The following is a 20,424-nucleotide window of genomic DNA, read 5'->3' on the forward strand; positions in this document are numbered from 1 at the left end:
CACGGCCACACTGGATTTCTCTGACGCTGACTCTCTACTGCCCCTGCTTTCGCTCGGGAGCTCCAAGCTGAATCTTGTCCTATCCACTGGGGGGCTCCTCTGGCCTAAGAAATGCAGCAGCACCCTGAGGGTGCTCCTTAACCACGCTCACGAATTCCTGGGGAATTCCTCGGGCGAGGGTGGCTGCCTTCTCACGTTGCCCCACCTTTGTTCACTACAGTCTTCAAAACCCAGCTCCGAACACTAGCTTCCTAAAAGCACTGCCCCCTTGATGACACGCAAGCCTGGTGTTTCAGAGCGCTATGGCAGTGCAACCGCTTCCATATAACAGCACAGGCACTGGGCACATACCTGCTGACTGGGCCACCGGGTATTTCACTGTTTACATTGTCTCTTTAAGCAAACCAGGATGTCCTTAGAAGGTAAACCATTTCTCTTACGTTTTATCATATTGGTCACTAGGACTGGGTTAGGTAAACAATAAATGACTGATCAATAAAGTAACAGCCAACACTTTTTTTCCTTCATAATATTTATGTTTTTACATCCTTTTCTTGCTTTTTTGCACTTGATAGGATTGATAATAGCTAAGCACTCTTCTTGTAAGTGCTTCTTACATGCTAGACACAGTCCTAAGTGCTTTACCTGTATTAACTAATTTAATGTTCAGATAAACCCTGGTGACCAGGCACTGCTATCCCCTTCATTTTAGGCATATGGAAGTGATGGGATTAAAATTCAAGTTTAAAAAAATTAGTTTGACCAAACACAGTATTTCATCCCAATATCTGTATCATTGAATTCCACAATTAAATATTTATCATGGATCAACTATGTCCTCAGCCCTATATAAGACTATTTCCTTCCATGGAGGAGGAGAAACAGCAAATGCAGCCCTAAACACAAGGAAGACAGGCCAGACATCTACAAACATGAAGAGCGAAAGGGGGTCCCCCAAGTCCTATGATCAGAACAAGTCTCCCCCAAATGCTGGGAAATAAGGGGCCCTCAAAGTCACATCATTAGTAGACCCAATAATGCAGAGGGTGGGCCCTCAGTGGAAACCACAATCTCAGAGCACGTTTGTGAGCCTTTGGCAGGATGCTACACATCTGTTCACCCCTGGATGGAAGCACCGAGGCCAACTTTTCCTTGTTCTCCAAGAGATTCTTTGTCGCCAGCCCCACTCACTGTCTTGTACCCCAGGAGTCTGGGATAGCTGGAGCAGGCAGGGCAGCCCAGCTTCTCCTTATCAACTGGGATACAATAGGCCAACAAATCACACAACTGACCAAACATTATAGTGTATTTAAACAAGCAGAGAAGACAGGCTTCTCATAAGATCTATTAGTGTATCATAAAATCACAACAATTCAACATGCTCATCATCAGTATCAATGCGTTTTTTGGCCAACATCTGAAATGTGCACATCTTTTACGAATGCTCAGTAAGTAGCAGAGATCCACCTTCTAGAGTGGACCTGGAGTTTCCTGAGGCATCCATGACCTCCCCCGAGACAGCAAAGTCCCCAGAACAGCCTTCCAGAGGCCCGGTGCCCTGCTTCTCTTCCAGAAGGCAAGGCTCAGAAACAGACCCAATTCCTCAGTGCTCTTATCCACACCAGGGCTTCAACCATCACCTGAAATTAACTACGCCCAAATGTATAACTCAGGGCCCGATCTACAGTCTCTCTGCCCTTCAACTCAGGCTGTCCAAACAGAACTCGCCACTTCTTCGTGCGTTCTCAGTGCTCACTGCCACCGAGCCAGAGACCTGAGCTGTCCACATCCCCACAGCCCCCTCCTCAGAGGCCACTAGCTCTGCGGCCTCTCCCTACCTACTGTTTCAGTTCAGGCCTGGCTCACAATAATACCTTTCTTACAGGCTCCCCCACCCGTCTTTCCTCCCCACAAGCCAGAATAGTCTTTCAGAAGCACAAGCTGATGATTGGTGCTTTAAAACCCTCAGGAGCTCATTACATATTACCAGTAAGATCAAGCCAAACTCCCAAGCGTGGCTCCCTGCGCCCTGCATGCAAGACCTGGTCCCTGCCTGCTTCTCAAGCCGCCTTTCATTCATCCCCACACAGACTCCTCCCCTTTTGCTTTCCAGGCCAAGAGCCATCGAAATAGGCCCTACCCTGTCATGGCCACCTAGCAGTTGCCCAAGCTATTCCCTCTTCTCAGCACATCTTCCTTCCACCGGACAGCCCTGCAGGCCTCAGCACAAGGACCGCCTCCCACAGGAAGGCTTCCACGATGCCTTCACCTCAATCTGTACGACAGTACCACCACTGACTCACGATACACCACACAGCATCACCATCACTTTCCTTCAACGTCTTCTCCACTAGCCTGCGAGCTCACTTCTGTGCCCGCAGGGCCCAGTGTGGTGGCCGGCACACAGCAAATGTTTCCCAAATCAAAGTCAGAGCCTAGAAATCCAAGCCCACCAGGCCTCATCCCCTTGCCCTTTCCTGACAGCCTGAAGGACTTACCCACACAATCACAGGTGGGGAACTCGGCCTGGGCTCTCTTGGCGGGTGTGTCCAGCAGACTCTTGGTGGGTGTGTCCAGGTACTTAAGAGGTGACTCCAGGAAGCCACTGAGGGTGGGTGTGAGTGGGTTCTCGGCCTTGGTGGGTGTGGCCTCCTGGCCTCCCTCCTCTGAATGGAAGCAGGTGGTTGAGAGCACAGTCACAGCCCCTGAAGATTCGATCTTGATTTGCTTGGGAGAGCGGGTAGCAAAAGGGCTCTCGGGGGCTGGGAGACAAGTTGGCTGGTTCTCAGGGTCCTGAATGGGAACAGACGGGGGGCCAGGAAGCCCAAAGCTATCCCCAAATTCAGCCTCAAACTGCCGGATGAGCTCTTCCAGCTTGTCATCAGCAGGGGGAAGAGGGCCAGTGGAGCCTGGCTGCAGGGCTGCCACGGGGCTGGGAGACCTCATTTCCTGAGTAGGGGCCAGCAGGCTGTCCCCGGAGGGACTAGGTGCAAATAGCGCAAGAGAAGGTTCTGGGGGCAGGGGGACAACAGAGCCCTGTGAGGTGGGGACGGGGGCAGGTGGGTGAGCCTGCACGTCCTCAGAGGCTGGGGGCCTCAGCCCTTCCAGGACGATCTGCCGCAGAGGAGGGAAGAGGGGCTGCGCTTCTCGTGGCCTGGACTTCTTGATGTGAATGGGCTTCCGGACACCGGGCTTGATCCCAGGGCCAGCTCTGTCGGCTCCCACGGGACCTCCAGCTGGTGCCAGGGGCTTCTTCTTCTTCTCCTTGGGTGGTCTGTCGGAAGGCCGAGGGGCAGGTGAGCTGGGTGGCGCCCACCAGCCAGGAGCAGGAAGCTCTGAGGGCGGCGGGCGGGAGGCGTCGTGGGCCTGTTCCAGGAAGAGACTGCGCTTATGGTGGAGGTGCTGCTGCAGGGCCGTCTGGGCCTTCTGGTGGGTGTCAGGCTCCGAGGACGGTGTGGGCGCCTCCCTCTGGAGAACGGGGGACGGGGAGGAAGAGGGCACCTCGACCTTGACCTTGGGCTTGGTGGGCAGGGCCTCGGGCCGCTTGAATACTGACTGGATGTAATCGCTGGCACTGCCCAACAACTGCTCCAGTTCAGCCATGGGGTCAGGGCTTGGGCGAGGCATGGGCCACGAGCTCTGGGGAGTTGCCGGTGGGGTGTCGGTGCCCCAGGCTTCAGGAAACTCTGTTCTCGGAGTTGCTGCAGGGAAGGCAGGGCCGTCAGGAGCGAAGGATGGGTGCTCTTCAGGAGGGACCACAGGCCACGAGGGAGCCCCGAGGTAGGACTGGGGAGATCTGAAAGGGGCAGGAGGAGACAAGGCCTCGGGAAGGGGGCAAGAAGCCTGGGAGGTGGCGTGAGAAGGTTGGGGGAGGGCAGAGGAGAGTTGTGTTAGGGCCTCAATGGCAATGGCAGTCTGCAGGCTGATGTTCTTCTCCTTGGCGATGCTCAGGGCACTCTGGGACAGGGGCAGGCCCTCCAGGGGAGGCATCTGGGGGACCTCAGAGTTGAGAAGTGGCCCGGTGACTGGCGCCGGGAGGCCAGCGTCACCAGAAGGCAGAGTCCCTGGGAGCCTAGGCCGCTCCTCTGCTCCCTCCACGACCACAGACTTGATCTTCCCCTCCAGCCACTCGAGGTAGTCAGGGCACTCTGGGCCGTCGCAGCTGCAGTTGGGTGGTTTCATGCCATGCCGAGCGAGGGCCAGGGCCGTCTGCAGCGTGTCTAGGTCTTCACTGCTGGCGGAGCAGCTCTCGGGCCCTGACCTGGGTCCCCTGCTGTTGTTCCCAGCCTCACGACTCATCTCACGGTTGAAGGTTTCATAGAGCCGGGTGCTGAGGGCTCCATAAGAGGACACAGCTTCGGCCACAGCCGAAAAGGCCACCAGATCGTGGGCATCTTCCAGGCGAGCGGTGTGAGCTGGTCCTGGGGCCGTGTCCCAGTCGGGCTTCTGGTCTGCTTGCCAAGGACTCCCGGTGCCCAGTAGACTGGGTCCAGCAGGTTCTCTAGCACCATTGACTGGCGCCCCTGAGGCGCTTAGCTGCCGTGAGTCCCCATGGTACACTGGCCCTGAGTCCATCTGACCTGGAACAGGTCCATCAACTGGGCTGAGCTCTGAGCCTGTCTGAAGAGAGAGAGAGGGGAGGAGGAAGAAGAGGGAAAAAGATGAGCCATGATTCATGGAAAGCACTGTCCTGGCCACACCAGTGAGAGGCACACTTAGCCCCGCTTCCCTTGCCCACTCTCCCTGTCTCTGACAGAGCCTGAGCCTCAGTGCATCGCCCCACACCTCCTCTGCCAGCAGGCTGCACCCCAGAAGCAGATCTCTAAGAGAGCCTAACGTGCACGTCTGAATGCTGCTCAGATCCTTTCTGGGTCTCACACTGATCACACCGATGAAAGGCCCCGGAAACCAAGCATCTGTTGAAGACACATGTAAAGGTCTTCAACGATGACCAAAGTGATGCCAGAACCTCTGCCTTCTGCCAGGAGGAGGAGAAAGCCAACTAAGCAGCCATGTAACAATGCGCCAGCAGGGCAAAGTGTGTGTGTGATGGGCAGGGGACGAGCACCACTGACTAACAAACTCAGTCTGGACAAGGGGCCAGCATGGCTTCTCGTGGGAAGGATCCATGGTTCTTTCCTTGGCCTATTACTGTCCTTACTCGAGCCCAGGCTGAGCGCAGGTGGCCGACAGGACGGCCTTCCTAGGCCCGCCCAGGCCTGAGGAAGCTCTGATCATGCCATACAGCCTGTGTTTAGCCCCACACCGAGCCATTCATGCCTATGAAAAGCGAGTTCTTGCTGGCAAGAAGATCCAAGCTTCTGCCCAATCCCAGGAACCAGCATTATTCAGCTGATGTCCACCCGAAGGACACCGAAGGGGGAGAACACAAGAGGAAGTGGGCTGGGGCTCCAGTCCAGCAAATCAAAGGTAATGCAGAGAGGCAGAAGTGAGTCTGCATGAATTCATCCCACTGGAAGGGAAAGCTCTTCCTTACAGTAAAATGCGAATAAAACATAGAAAAGGCTAGAAAAGGATATAGAGGCTCATCAGTGGAGGCTACGAATAGCAGATGAAAGCTTGGCAAAACACCTCTCTAAAAATGACTTAGTTACAATAGCAACTTAAAAATCTGGCGGACACCACTTTTACCAAATGATCAAAGTCATCACCATACTGGGACAAACCAACATCATGTGCCTCTTGATACATGACACTGAGGAGAAGGATATAAGATTCACGCAGACCCGCAACCAGAACATATAACCTAAACGTAATCATGCGGAAACATCAGATGAATCGAGACCACAGGGCAGGCTAGAAAGCATCTGGGTTGTTCTCTCCAAAAAGTTTCAAAGATCAGAAAAGCAAACACCTCTCCCAGCAAAATGCATGATCACAGACTGGGGAAAAACAGCTATGAAGTACATGACTGAGGCCATGGATGAAATTTGAATATGGATGTGGATACGAACATATCATAGCAATCTCTGTGTTCTTGACATGATGATTATACTATGATTGTGTAAAAGAATGTCCTTGTCCTTAGAACACATACACACTGAAGTATTTAGGGACAAATGGTATCTCCAATTTAATCTCAAATGGCTCAGAAAAAAAGTACATGCATATATCAAAATATCACACATAGACAAAACGATAAAGCAAATAAGACAAAATGTAAACAATTTGGGTATATGGGAGTCCCGGGTACTCTTCTTTAATCTTTTCTGTAAGTTTTAAAATTCTATCAAAATAAAAAGTTAAACAAATTAGTCCCTCAGGTAGAACATAGAGCATATTGAGCAGATGTTAAATGATACGAGTCCTTAGATGGTCAAACAGAGCCATCATGGGCTCCAAAGCAGTGGTGGGAAGCCGGGCTTGAGACTGGCCTTTGGGAGGTGAGCAGAAGACCCAGCCTAATGGTTCCCACCTCATTCTCGTCACTTGCCCGATTCTGGCCACAAAGGACCTTCATGCTTTTCTAATATGCTTTTCTGAGCTTTGCACATGCAGTTCTAATTCCCAGCCTCCCTGAGGTCTCTGGCTTCTTCTTCAAGCATCAGCTCGGTGTCACCTCTTTGACCTGGCTGGCAGACTGACCAGTGCTCCCTTCCTGAGGCTCCCACAGTAACTTACACATGCTTCTATTAGCACTTACCACACAACAAGTAGCTGCCTCCCCCAACTAGATGGTAGTTCCTTCAAGCCAAGAGCCAGATCTTAATAACTTCTGTGCCTTCCGCCTAGTCCACCATACACGCCCACAGGCCATGGAATACATCAGCCTCTCCCTGACCCTGGTGGAAGACAGTCTTTCAGAACTAGGAACTAGGAACAAATACCTTTCCTCTAGAAATGCGGCTGAACACCCAGTTTTCCCCTCCTTCCTACTTTAAACCCTACACTCATGTGGCTGCAAAGGCTGCAGAATTTGAAGTGGTCAAATTTTACATGTTTACCTATAAAAGACAGAAGAAGTATGTACAACCAAGAAGAACCACGAGAGATTAGCATGGATTTACAGAAACAGTGTCAGGAAGACTAATGCTGTATGAGCAGAGGCTTCTCCAAAATAGTCAAAACAACTAAAAGGATTTTAAAAAGTTACTCTGGGTGTGTGAATAAGAAGAACAAGTTAGAGTTAGGCCCACTCTCATGCATATGAATTCCCAGGGAAGGAAAATACTCTTTGGACCAAAAAGAAAAGGAAGACTAGATATAGATAAGAGTAAAGTGAAGTCAGTTTTCCCAGCCAAGGGAGCCCACTGACACACTCTTGACACCTGCCAGTGGTCCTAGAAGAAACTTGCCATCAGGAGAAGGTGCCAACAGGTGAGCAAAGAGCAAGTGCCATCCCCAGCTTTCAGTACACTGGGTGACCTGATCAGTCCAGGTCAGAGTCCTGAGTGGGTAAATGAAGGGACCTCAAGGAGTCAAGTTCAAGGACAGCCATCAACCCATCTATACCCACGTAATCAGTGCCTTATTTTACGTGGTCACTGGACCAGGAGATGAGGAGGTCACAGGTCACAAAGGCAAGGGCTGCAGGCCAATTCTGCCACAGATCTGTTTTGTTTGGTTTTTGTTTTAGGGGAAAAAAAATCAAATTTCAGATATTCTTGAAGGCCCACACTCCTGTCTGGCAACTCTGTCTACAACTGAGCACAGACTACTTCTCCAGCTCACGCCCAGCCGCATTATTCACATCGCCTCCTTTAAACCAAGGCCAGGAGTCAGGGATTATTTATTAACTGCTCAAATTAATTAGCACTTCATTCATTTGTGTTATTTGCCAGGGCCCTGGGTTTGTGAATCAGGCTGCAGACATCCAAGTTCCACGAGGTTGGCTGTGATCCCTCTTGAGGGCCAGCTCCGGGAAATGATGGGCTGGATGGGCTGGCTCACTAGCAGCTGAATAACCATACCCAGAGCACAAGTCGGGGATGGGGGGTGGTCTTCCGTGGTCTGCCACAGGGCTCTGTCCTCAGAACTTCCCTGGCCAACATATTTATTAATAATGATAGTGAACACACATTTATTAAATAGACAAGTGACAGGAATGGGCCAAACGGTCAACAGGCAGGACAGAAAAAGATCTAACAGGTAAACAAGGTCCTGAAACACACCTGTGCAAGTCAAAGATGGCAGCAGTATAGGGCAGAGGCACATGTGAACACATCTTAGTAACCAGGAGGGGGAAAGGTCTACTGATTCCCTATACTCAACGTGATGTGATTTGGCAACTTCAAAAGGTCTCATCACTCAAGGTTTCTCCAAACTTCTTCACTATTGATACAACGGACAGTAAGAAACACATTTTACACTGTGATCCATCAGATTCTTGTATACATATGACAAGTTTACAAAACAGGATTTCCCCTTACTAGATACACAAATCTCTCCCTCCCTCTTCCTTGCAGGTTGATTTCACAGTCCACTAGCCTATCTGCAGGTGGATACGCACATGGGACCTGCCTGGAACAGGACCCACAGCACAGACAGCAACAGCCCAGCTGTGCCTGCGCAGTGAGGGGGCACAGAGGAAGAGCAAGCAGCACAGCTCAAAACCACTCGAGAAACAGGTCCCTTCTGGTTCTGAAGAAGACGAAACTCAAGAAGATCTTCAAACATCTGAGGGCCTACCATTTGGGAATAAACTTTAACTCGTTTTGAGTGGCCCTAAGAGGTGGAATCAGAAAACAGGGAAAGCTTGAGAAAGAAGACTTCGGCTCAATTTAGGAAAAAGTTTTAACACGGAGAGATACTTCAATAAAAAATGCACTGAATCCTGTCCCCCAAACAAGCAGGGGGTACTGGAAAGGAAACCAAGCTGTTACTTGACGATTACTAGCAAGACACAGAGGACAATGTGGGAGGAGGATGGAGGCCCCTTCAAAGTCCCAGCTAGACATGCCCTAACCCTAAAGCCCTCCACACTTTCTCCCTCACTTCTCATTCCCCTCTGGGCTATGGCAAGCACTGCTCTGAGGATGCTCCTTAAAGTTTGGCCTCCAGCTGCTTCCAGCCCCTGGAACATGCTACAGGCCCACTGAGAGCAGCCTCTCTCAAAAGGACCAAACTCCGTGTCCCTCCTCCAAAAGCTCTGTCCCCAACTCCTGTTCTCCCAAGTGGTCCTGACCCAGACATCACCCACGTTCTTCCAATGTGCCAGCCGCCAGGTCCACACAATTCTAAACACGAATGTCTCTCTACTCTATCTCCTCCCTCTCCCTTCCTCCCCTCCTAGCTGGGGTCTTGCGTGTGCACACTTTTCAATTGTCCAACTTGAGAGTAGCTCCCTAGTCCCCGCCGCTGCCTCCCATCTTTTCTCCACTCTGCAATCTGCTATTGATCATACCCCTCCCTCAAGACTCTTCCTCACACACCACCCTTGCTCAACCTTCAGAATTCAAGTGTGCCACCTGTACGCACCCAGTGCTTCACAGTGGGGGGCAGATTTTATTCTCTAAAGACGGCCATCACAACCCCTCCACCCACACGCACCTCTCCCATGGAGAAGTGGGGTCCGTGTTCCCTCCCCTGAATTGGGGTGAGTCTCTGACAGTGGTGGGAATGCCACTGTCACGCTTTACAAATCTATCATAAAAGACAACACAGCTTCCTCCTGGTTCTCCGGGACACCCATGCTTGGCGCCTGCTGCTGGGCTGTGAAATGCAGCCTGTCTGGAAAGGCCACATGCAGGTGTTCTGGACTTTTCTGGCCGAGGTTCCAGCCAAGAGTGGGCATCAACGTGCCAAGTCAGTGAGTGAAGGAGCCCTGCGAGAATTCCAGCCCTGTATCGAGTTACCTCTAGCTTTTGAGACCTCCCAGCTGAGGCCCCAACGTCAAAGAGCAGAGACCAGCTACCTACCCGTGCTGTTTCCTTCCTGACTTCCAGGTCCAAGACTCCATGAGCATAATGTTAATAAAACGATTCCTGCTGCATGCCACTTAATTCTGGGGTGGTTTCTTACCCTACAATGGACTGGACTACGTATTTCAGGAGCATCAAGAAGTTTATAAGGCAAAAGGCAGGAGACAGACCCACAAACAAATGCCCTCGAGTGCGCTGGCGCCACGAGAACCGTCACTCCGGGACCTGGGGCACGGGAGCCACTTCTCTCTGGGAAGGTAGACATGTCTATCAAGAAAGGTTTCCTCTTGAAGAGACCTTTGGGACGAGACTCAGAAGGTGGGCAGGTGTTTTCGAGGAGGGGAAGGAGGGAGATGGAGGGACTCTCTGTGCAAAGGCACAGAGCCATGAGAAGGCCCAGCGGGTGAGCAGCTGGGCATATCCTGAGCGCGAGGCACAGGGAGGCACACAGGAGGCTCACATCACGGGCACACGGGAGCAGGGTCACATTTCAGGAGGGGCACTCAGATGATCCCACAGAGCACTGACTGCAGATGGAGTCGAAGGCTGGTGACCCGAAGGCCAGTTAGGAGACATGCTGCTGTCCAGATCGGGGATGATGAGGGCCTGAACTAAGACAACAGCAGAGAGACGGGAATGAAGCGTGATTATGGAAGCAAGTGGTTAGATGAAGGCTGAGACAAGGAACAGAATCAGCCCCTCATGATAAAATCAGTCCTGCCCATCACAGGTCGGAGCCAGATCGTATACACGGCCACCTGCTGTTGCGGATCTTTTTCTAAGAGAGGGGGGCTGATTACCCCATAAAAACTCCAAGGGGACACAGCTTCCATGACAGCTTCAGAATCTGACCGAGCACTCGGTATGTGTTCAAAATAGTCAGCTGCTTCTTCCTTCCTCCCAGGACCTGGCTGGTACAAGTCTCTTCAGCCTCGACTCTGAGACGGCCTGAGGGGTCTCCGGGCACTCTGGGACCCTCCTCTGTTAGGGCATCTGTCACAGTGCATGCACACAGAGGTCCGCAAAGCTGCCAAAGCCATCGGCTCCTGAACAGCCTGACCCGCCTCTCCATCTGCTTCCACAGAGGGCCCCTCGAAGGTCTTGGTGCTGCCCTTCTCAGAGCCACCTTCCAGGCACAGAACACAACCCTTCCCTCACATGGACCCACACACCCAGTCTAACCAGGTCTCTTCCCTGCTTTCACTAGAAAAACTGGCCCATCCCACTTGGCCTGGATAGGCCAGGGGTATGTGCTCCCCTCACCAGGCGGTGGGCAGCAGGGGGTTGTTACTGAAAGACAGGCAGAATAAATGCCCTTCTCAGAGCCAAGAGACCTAACCCGTCACCTACTTAAGGAACGGCTGACGTGTATGTATTAGCATCGTCACCTGCAGTTGCCACTCTCATCTGCAGAGGACGCCAGGTCTTCCTCCAGGGCCCAGGAAACCCACTCAGAATTCAGCCCTGTGCCCTGCTTACTCAGGACTCCCAAGGCCTAACAGCCCTCCTCCTCTACAGCCTTCGCCTTGCTCCCTCCCAGAGCTGGCCCCTCAGACATCTGCAAGCATCCAACAACAGACGGACCCCCGACCCCACCACAGGGGTTCCAGAGCCCCCCAGATACCAGGCAAGGCTGCAGAAACATGCAACACCACCCCCAGACATCCCTTTTCATCCATGATACAATGAAAGGTGTGGAAATGGCATCAGGTTTTCCAAGTCTTTCCCGACTCTCAGAATATCAACACATGAAAGCAGATCAGCAATCCTCCATTAAAGGGAAATGGAAGGAAGGCTGGAAGACAAAAACTATTACTGTGAGAGATCAAAGTCCTCACTGGCTATCTTTCTCAGGGCCTCTGGGAAACGAGACATTAGAAGAGCCAAGAGTCCTGGGGGCTGTCCTGTCGTCCAGCAGTTATACACCATGTTGGAAGAAACATGTCCAAGAAGGTGTTTTGAGCCAGGATGGATAAGCCTGTAGGCAGGTTCCACAAAGGCCAGCAAGTCCTAACCCCACACTTTCCCAGCTGCCTACACTACCAACTCAGCTCCTCTGCTCCTCCAGCAGCTATTGGACAGCTGCTTTCTAGCTGCATCCTTTCCCCCAGTCCTAGGGTTCAGCAGCCACCTCCACATAAAACCAGTTCTTTCCTTCCTTCCCCCATATGGACGGCCCCACTCCCTCTAGTAGCACAGGGGTTGCATTCATGGCATGTTCTGTCTAGAGTTGATCGGCTGGTCACCTCTCTAGAGAATTCTCCCCCCCGGGATCTATTGATGACACAAATTTATAAATAGGGAAAGAGACTTTCAGGGAAACCCTTTCAGAGGACGTACACATTTGCCTCTTTTTGTAGGAGTGAATGGTGTGTGTATGTGGGTACACTGGCTAACCCAGTCCCTTGACTTCATGCTCCACGTCCAAGTTCTCTATGTAGACAGCAAATCTCAGAGGGTTATACCTAACTTCCAGAAACTCACTGGACAGTGTAAAAATGAGTGTCTCTGTGTGTGGTGCTGGGAGGTACCGTTTCTTGTGGTTACTATGTACATACCAATAATATAGTTTAAAGTCTAACTTTTTTCCTACTACGAAATGAACAGATATAGCGAATCTCTCAAAGGTTGGGGTGATGCTCAGGAAGAAACAAGGCCTAATCCCTTGAGGTCATCGTATCTGGCAGAAGCACAGGACCTTGATTATTCATGCTTCCTGATCGAATAGTAATTAATGTGGTTTGGGGGAAGAAAGGAAAAGAAGAGAAGTGACTAGGAGAAGTCTCTACGTAATGATGATGGAATATTCTTATGACAGGCCAAGTATGCTCATCACTGCACACTCATTAACCTCCTCCAATCATCATAAACTCCTAGAAGGCAGAGGCTCACCGGCACAGATGAGGACACGGTACCACACAGCAATCCAAAAGAGCACAGGCATTTTTAAAAACTCCTAAACTCTTATATAGAAGAGGAAAAGGCAGAAGCAGTGACAGATTTTCTCTTCTCAGGCTCTAAAACCACTGCAGATGGTGACTGCAGCCATGAAACTAGAAAATGATTGCTTTTTGGAAGGAAAGCTATGACAAACCTAGACAGTATATTAAAAAGCAAAGACATCACTTGGCTCACAAAGGTACGTACAGTCAAAGCTATGGTCTTTCCCGTAGTCACGTACGGATACGAGAGATGGACCATAAAGAAGGCAGAGTGCTGAAGAATTGATGCTTTCGAATTGTGGTGTTGGAGAAGACTCTTGAGAGTCTCTTAGACAGCAAGATCTAAACCAGTTAATCCTAAAGGAAATCAACCCTGAATACTCATTATAGGACTGATGAAAAAGCTGAAGCTCCAATACTTTCTGGCCACCAGATGCGAAGAACTGACTCACTGGAAAAGACCCTGATGCTGGTAAAGATTGAGGGCAGAAAGAGAAGGGGGCAACAGAGGACGAGATGGTTGGATGGCATCACTGATTCAATGGACAAGAGTTTGAGCAGACTCGGGAAATGGTGAGGGACTGGGAGGGCTGGGGTGCTGCAGTCCATGGGGTCACAAAGAATGGGACACAATTTAGTGGCTGAATAACAACAACAACAAACTCAAGGGTTTCCCAGGTGCTTCCATGGTAAAGAATCTACCTGTAAATGCAGGAGACTCAGCTTTAATCCCTAGGTCAGGAAGATCCCCTGGAGGAGGAAATAGCAACCCATTCCAGTATTCTTGCCTGGAGAATCCCATGAAAATAGGAGCCTGGTGGGCAAGTCCACGAGGTCGCAGAGTCGGACATGACTGAGTAACTCAGCCTGGGCACTAGCAAACTCACATTAAGGAAATGCAAACAAAATAAATAAAACAACAGAAGAAATTCTTAAATTATATGTTTTAAATTTTAAAATTACAAAGATTTTCCCTGAAGCATTAATAGTAAAAAGTTATAAATAACTTAAGTGACCCAACAATAAGGGAATGATTTTTAAATGTTTCCTTTTATGAAGAGAATGGGAAATGAACATAAGTAAAAAATATTCAACTTCAGTAGTAAACAGAAATATAAGACTGCTGTGAGAGTTTATTTTATAACCATGTTGAAGAATTTAAGAGCAAGAATGTTGAGTTAAAATCTTACCCCCACCACTTACTAGTTGTGTGGTCTTGAATACACTAATTAACCTCTCTGTTTCTCATTTTTTAATCTGGGCTTCCCTGATAGCTCAGTTGGTAAAGAATTCACCTGCGATGCAGGAGACCCCAGTTTGATTCCTGGGTTGGGAATATCCCTGGAGAAGGGAAAAGTTACCCACTCCAGTATTCTGGCCTGGAGAATTCCATGGACTGTACAGTCCATGGGGTCACAAAGAGTCAGACACGACCGAGCAACTTTCACTTCACTTCACTTCAATCTGTCTACCTGAGGTTAAAAGTTGACCTCCCTATGCCTGGATTAATAACAGTACCTAACTTCACAGGGTGGTCATGAGGATTAAACAAACTAACATACGAAGAACACTTACAACAGTACCAGGTACATAGTAAGCACTGCTGCTGCTGCTGCTAAGTCGCTTCAGTCGTGTCCGACTCTGTGCGACCCCATAGACGGCAGCCCACCAGGCTCCCCCGTCCCTGGGATTCTCCAGGCAAGAACACTGGAGTGGGTTGCCATTGCCTTCTCCAATGCATGAAACTGAAAAGTGAAAGTGAAGTCGCTCAGTAGTCATGGACTGCAGCCTACCAGGCTCCTCCGTCCATGGGATTTTCCAGGCAAGAGTACTGGAGTGGGGTGCCATTAAAGGGTATTTTAATTTGATACCAAGTGCTGGTGAGATTTAGCAGGAACTTTTTTCTTATGATCCACTGTTAGAGGGCAAAACAACCATTTTGGAAAGGTCGGCGGTACCATCTATTAATGTTAAATAAACAGACACGTACCCTATGATTCTATACTCTACTCCTAGAGAAACACTGCACACGTGCCTCAGGATATGTGTACACAAACATTCACAGCAGCATTACTCGTAATTATGGTAATCGTCTAAGGGCTCACCAACCACAGAATGGACAACGGAATATTACACAGCAGTGCAAATGAATGAATCACAGGAACATGAATGAATCTCAGAGACTACACTGAGTAAGGTAAAAGAAAAAAAAAGCAAGCCTCGAAAGACTATAGTCTATCAACTCTAAAAAGCTTAAAGAAAAAAAGGATATGTCAATGTATTGTGTAAGAATACAAACCTATGTAATCAAAACTTTTTTAAAAAGCAAGGGGATGATAAACACGAAAGTCAAGGTAGTGGTTGCCTCTGGAGGTGAACGGGGGAGGGTCGGGAGAATACCAGGTAGTCTCAGTGAGGTTAGCAACATCCTAGCTCTTAATGCAGGCAGGGAGTTTACATGTGTTTGTTATTATGCTTTATATGCTTAACATATACAAACCACTAAGGGTGTTTCAAATAAGACATCAGAAAAACTAACATATAATATTTCATCAGCAGATATGCCTACTTAAAGTGATAAAGAATAAAAGCATATTATTAATAAAACCACTGGGAAATGTCTTCAATGAAAAAATGAAACTGAAGAATGTACCTATAAATGGACGCTTTCTGAGGGTTTTTATGACAGGGGAAGTGTTAACACTATTTGAAGTCGAAAAAAATAGGATTGGAATTACTGCTCAATTTAAGAATCCAATTCTATTAACAATGCACATCTGTGCACACACAAAACAGCAAAGGGAAATCTGCAGAAATGCAAACAGTGCTCATCGCTGGGTAGTAGAGGATGCGTATATTCTCTGGTTCACAGGCTCCAGAATTTATTATAGGTGTTATATTTTTATTGAGGGGGGAAGCTTAAGAATAGAGTAGCTACAACACACCTGAAACTCTGCATAAACTATGCAGACCTCTCAACAAGCACTAGAGGGGAGTCAGGGAAAGGGATTCGTGGGTGCGTTTTCTTCTTGCTATTTCTGTTGCTACACACACACACAAGCGGCCCTCTGGGAGGGAGACTGGGTCTGGCGGAGGCAAGGTGCCAAGCCTGAGATTCCCCACCCATTAGAAATCCTCTGTAAGTCGCCGTGCCCAGTACAGCCCTACCACGCTGACCCCACAGCAGCTCGCTCCTCCCCCATGACGACGACCCTGGCAGGGGAGGGATGGAGCCAGCTCTGCCGGTTCTCCAGACGGAAGCCCCTGCCTCAAGGCGGCCAGCGGAGGCCAGCGGGAGGAAATGGAGCCGACCACATCTGAGGCCTGGCGAAAGGAGCAACAGCTGCCTCGGAGGCCGCCAGCGCACGAGAACCAGGTCAGGACGCAGAGGCGGCTCCTCAGCCAGACAGCGAGAGAGCCCGCCTTTGCTGACACACCACACACACACACACACACACCCCTCGCACACCCCACACACAGCGCCACAGCCGCCGGGGCCATGGCCCAAGCCACGCAGTGCACGTCCCACAGCCAGAAAAGCCCCCGTGAGTCCCCAGCCAGACTAGGCAAGCCACAGCTCCACCCACCCAGCTGCTCATATGCAGTTCTCACCACCCACCTCCTACCCCCAAAGTCTAAAAAGCGAAGGAAATGAGAAACTTTGCCAACATCACAGTCCATTGACAGAGAGCCAATCCTTAACTAATAGCCCCACGCACTCTCCCTAAAAGTGTCCCAAACCCCACAAAACCTAATGACAGTTCCAGTGTGTCAAAAGGTCCAGGACTAGAGGACAATGATGGTGAGAGAGCAGCTAATAATAGTTCTGAGTGCTAGGTGCTAACCTCTGGATTAAAAGAGCACTTCCCCTGGTGTCTCAGATGGTAAAGAATCCACCTGCAATGCGGGAGACCCAGGTTCCATCCCTGGGTTGGGAAGATCCTCTGGAAAAGGGAATGGCTACCCACTCCATTATTCTTGCCTGGAGAATTCCATGAACAGAGGAGCCTAGTGGGCTACAAGTCTATGGGGCGGCAAAGAGTCAGACACAACTAAGCAATAACAATTACTCAGTAACACTTATTTCATGTTTAAACACAACCTTTTGAAGTCTTCCAACAACCCAACCCCCATTTTAGCAGATGAGCAATGGAGGCACGTGCTCCAAAGCCTCGAAATTGGTGAGTGGCAAAGCCCAAATCTAACATCAGGATGATAGTGGATGCCCATGGCCTCCTAACCACCAGGGTTCTAGTCTTTCGGAGAATGCATGCCCACATTTGCAGAAGAGTCTAATAATTATGGATTTCAGCCTCCTACTTGAACCCCTGTTGAGTGAGTTTGCCCTCATCCATTTCTTTCTCAAAGACTTGAGAGGATTTCCGTGTTTTTCTTTGTTTTTTTTTTTTTTCAATTCAAAAAAGGAATTCTTAAGCCACCACTCAAAAACCTATAGGAAAAGTAATTTTTGGCAGAGGAGCCTGGTGGAGGCCAGTCATAAGACAGACTTCACACAGTGGGTTAGGAAATGGAAAAGGGGGAAACTGACACTTACAGAAGCCAGGAGGCAGGAAACTGGGGAGTACAAACAAGTTTCATTTATTCTAAGGCCCTGGGGGCGGGGGCAGGGAATCACATAGTACATCGCAGTGTAAAGTCTCATTCTCTGCAGTCACTGCAGGTCTGTTAGCCCAGATAACTGAAAGATGCCAGTAATCTGGGGTCCTGTACATGTTTATCTCAAAGTTCTGTCTTCAATGTTGGAAAAAAGGGCAATAGAAACCTCAGCCCCTTGTTATCCATTTTCTCCTCCATGAGGTTAGGGGTGATGAGGAAGTCAGCAGGAGTCCTCCCACCACTCTGTGGCAGACCTCCACCCCCCACCGCCCACCCCCATACCTCCATCCCTAGATTTTTGTGTCGTTCCTGGATTCCGGTTCTCCTTCACTCCCTCCTCAGAGGTGCTCCCTGCCCTCCTGGAAACCTCACCTACACCCAAGGCTGCACTGCTCAGCCTGCACCAATAACTTAAAAGCGTCCTTTCTCCTGGACTGTTCCTCAAGCTCCCGGCCTGCTCTCCAACCAGCACATGTATCCACCTCGGTACAACTTAACTCCAGCACATTCAAAACCTAACTCAGCACCTGTTCCCCTTTTCCAGCAACTCTTCCTCTGAACATTCCTTTATTACAATTTGTGTAAAGAGTCACTATCTTGGGGATCCTGGCTCAAACCTTTGATGTCCAGTCACCTTTGATGTCCTCCTCTTGATGTTTCCATATGCAATCAGACCGCAGTCCTGTCAACTGCTCCTCTTGACAGTATTCCAGATCTGCCTTCTTTCAATTCTCTCCTTACTTCTCTCTCACAGGGACAAACGCAGGAGGCTCCTTGACCGGACAACCCAACTCTGCTTTTGCCCCAGCACACTAGCTTCAGAATCATGTTCAATCCACTAAGCCTCAAATCCACATCCCCCAGCTCCCAGGCTAGGGTGCTCTCTAATTCACTACTTCAGTCTTCTCTCTTAACATAAATGACAGAAATAAATGAATAGGTAAGCAAATAAATAGATAAATGTATCGAGGGCAATAAAGAACTTTCCATCTTGTCATGCTGCTTCAAGGAACTTAGCTTTATAAATATGAACTTCAAAAAAATATATTCTATGTATTAGTGAAAACTGCAAACTCAAGATAAGGATAACAGTTTAGTAAATTATGATATAACTCAGTGGAATATTAGACAGTCATTAAAACCCATAAATTATGAACACCAAGGAAATATACTGGGTAAAGTGGGAAGTGAGTATCATAGTGAATGAACTATGTAAAACCATGCATGCAAATGATAAAAGAGGGAAAGTAAGAGTTTTTTAAGGGAAAATAGCTGTAGTAGCCCCAAAGAATTATGAAATTTCAGCTGTGGACACTATCAACACATTTTAACAATCATACCTTGCACATATCAATATACATAATTAAGTATTCATTCATCCATCCCTTCAACAAATATATACAGAGCATTTACTATCTGAGTGTCAGTTTTAGGCACTGGGCATACAGCAGTGACTGAGCAGTCCCAGCCTCACGGACAGACTTTATAGATGTTGGATCTGTCCTGGGTCCCATTCAAAGGTAAGTTCCTTGAGAGCAGACATGTTACCACTATCTCTAAAATGTGTGTGGCAGCATAAACCTGTTATGTACTCGGTGACTTTGAGTATGTGATGAAGGCATTAAGAACTGATATTAACTACAAGTTTATCTCTGAGTGAAGCTGCCCTTTGTGTAATTACTGAGAATATCAAAGGCATGCGTGCTAAGTCACTTCAGTCATCTCCAACTCTTTGTGAACCCATGGACCGTAGCCCACCAGGCTCCTCTGTCCATGGGTTTTTCCCAGGAAAAATACTGGAGTGGGTAGCCATTCCCTTCATCTAGGGGATCTTTCTGACCTAGGGATCGAACCTGGTCTCCTACATTGCAGACAAATTCTTACTGTCTGAGCCACCAGGGAAGCCCTTGGGATGATAGAAATGTTCTTAGATAGCGTTGATAGTTGCACAACTCTGTGAATATACTAAAACCACTGAATTGTACACTTTAAATGGAGAAATTGTATGTTATATAAATTACATCTCAATAAATTCAAATTTAATTTTAAAAAACCTTTAGAGAAAATCCTCATTTCTATCTCCATAAGAAGCTGGAGAAAGAAATGGCAACCCACTCCAATAATCTTGCCTGGGAAATCCCATGGACAGAGGAGCCTGGCAGGCTATAGTCCATGCAGTCGCAAAAGAGTCAGACATGACTTAGTGACTAAACAACAAGTTTTTAAAAAAGCGGAACACTTGCTCCAGGAGGGGAGGGCTGACCAGCCCAAAGGTAGAAGGAAAGGATGGAGGAACAACAGGAATATCGTTTAAAAACTCTTCTTAGTAACTCCTTCACACAAGCGTTTATCACTCCTCTTATTTCCTCATTGGGTTACGAGTGAAAGTGATAATAAAATGGCCCTTAGCTCGGGGAAAGTGGTGGTGATCAAGACGGGGAGACCATCTCCCACTCCACTGCCAAGTATCGAGGGGACGGACCCCTTAGGAGACCAGGGTTGTAACTTCTGAGAGGAGATGCAAGCAAGAGTGTGTGGCCTGAGTTCTGGGTTGAGGAAGAAAGACATGAACTCTGAAAGTGTGTACACCAAGGTCCCCAAAACCAAGAATCATGGGCGTAAATCCTGCTGACCAGTTGAACATAGTCACAGATAAGTCAGACATGAAATGTAGGATGGTTCAAAAGGTCCCTATTATTTAAAGGGGGGAGGGGAGAAGCTTGCAAGAGATTCAGTAAAATATTAACAAGTGAGACAAAGAATATGTATTAAGCAATAAGCATGGCCTTAAAAAGCTAAACTTTGTTGAAGAAATGAATCATGTTTTTAATATCCATTATACAAGAGGGTGCTGCCACTGCAAGATAACCTTACGCTCAACTATCTGTTCCACACAAATGACCACTCCAGAACCTCCACAGAAGGACCTGGGGCAGGTAGGCAGGTGGCCTGCTAGCTCTGCCCCAGCCTTGAGACATATCCGG

General features: G+C 48.9%; 1 protein-coding gene across 29 annotated transcripts in view; it reads right to left on the reverse strand.

The window, feature by feature from the left end:
• TET3 (tet methylcytosine dioxygenase 3) overlaps positions 1-20,424 on the reverse strand; it is a 112,579-nt gene that overhangs the window by 55,180 nt on the left and 36,975 nt on the right. For 25 of the 29 annotated variants that reach the window (XM_055539590.1, XM_055539613.1, XM_055539614.1 and 22 more), the window contains one exon: positions 2,499-4,620. In XM_055539590.1, coding sequence (XP_055395565.1) covers positions 2,499-4,620 — 2,122 coding nt within the window. Of the gene's footprint in view, positions 1-2,498; positions 4,621-6,664; positions 6,874-20,424 lie in introns of those variants that run through there. The other 4 variants (XM_055539602.1, XM_055539597.1, XM_055539616.1 and 1 more) reach the window with 2 other exon arrangements.

Source organism: Bubalus kerabau, chromosome 11 (assembly GCF_029407905.1).
Source record: "Bubalus kerabau isolate K-KA32 ecotype Philippines breed swamp buffalo chromosome 11, PCC_UOA_SB_1v2, whole genome shotgun sequence".
Taxonomy (NCBI): Eukaryota; Metazoa; Chordata; class Mammalia; order Artiodactyla; family Bovidae; genus Bubalus; species Bubalus kerabau.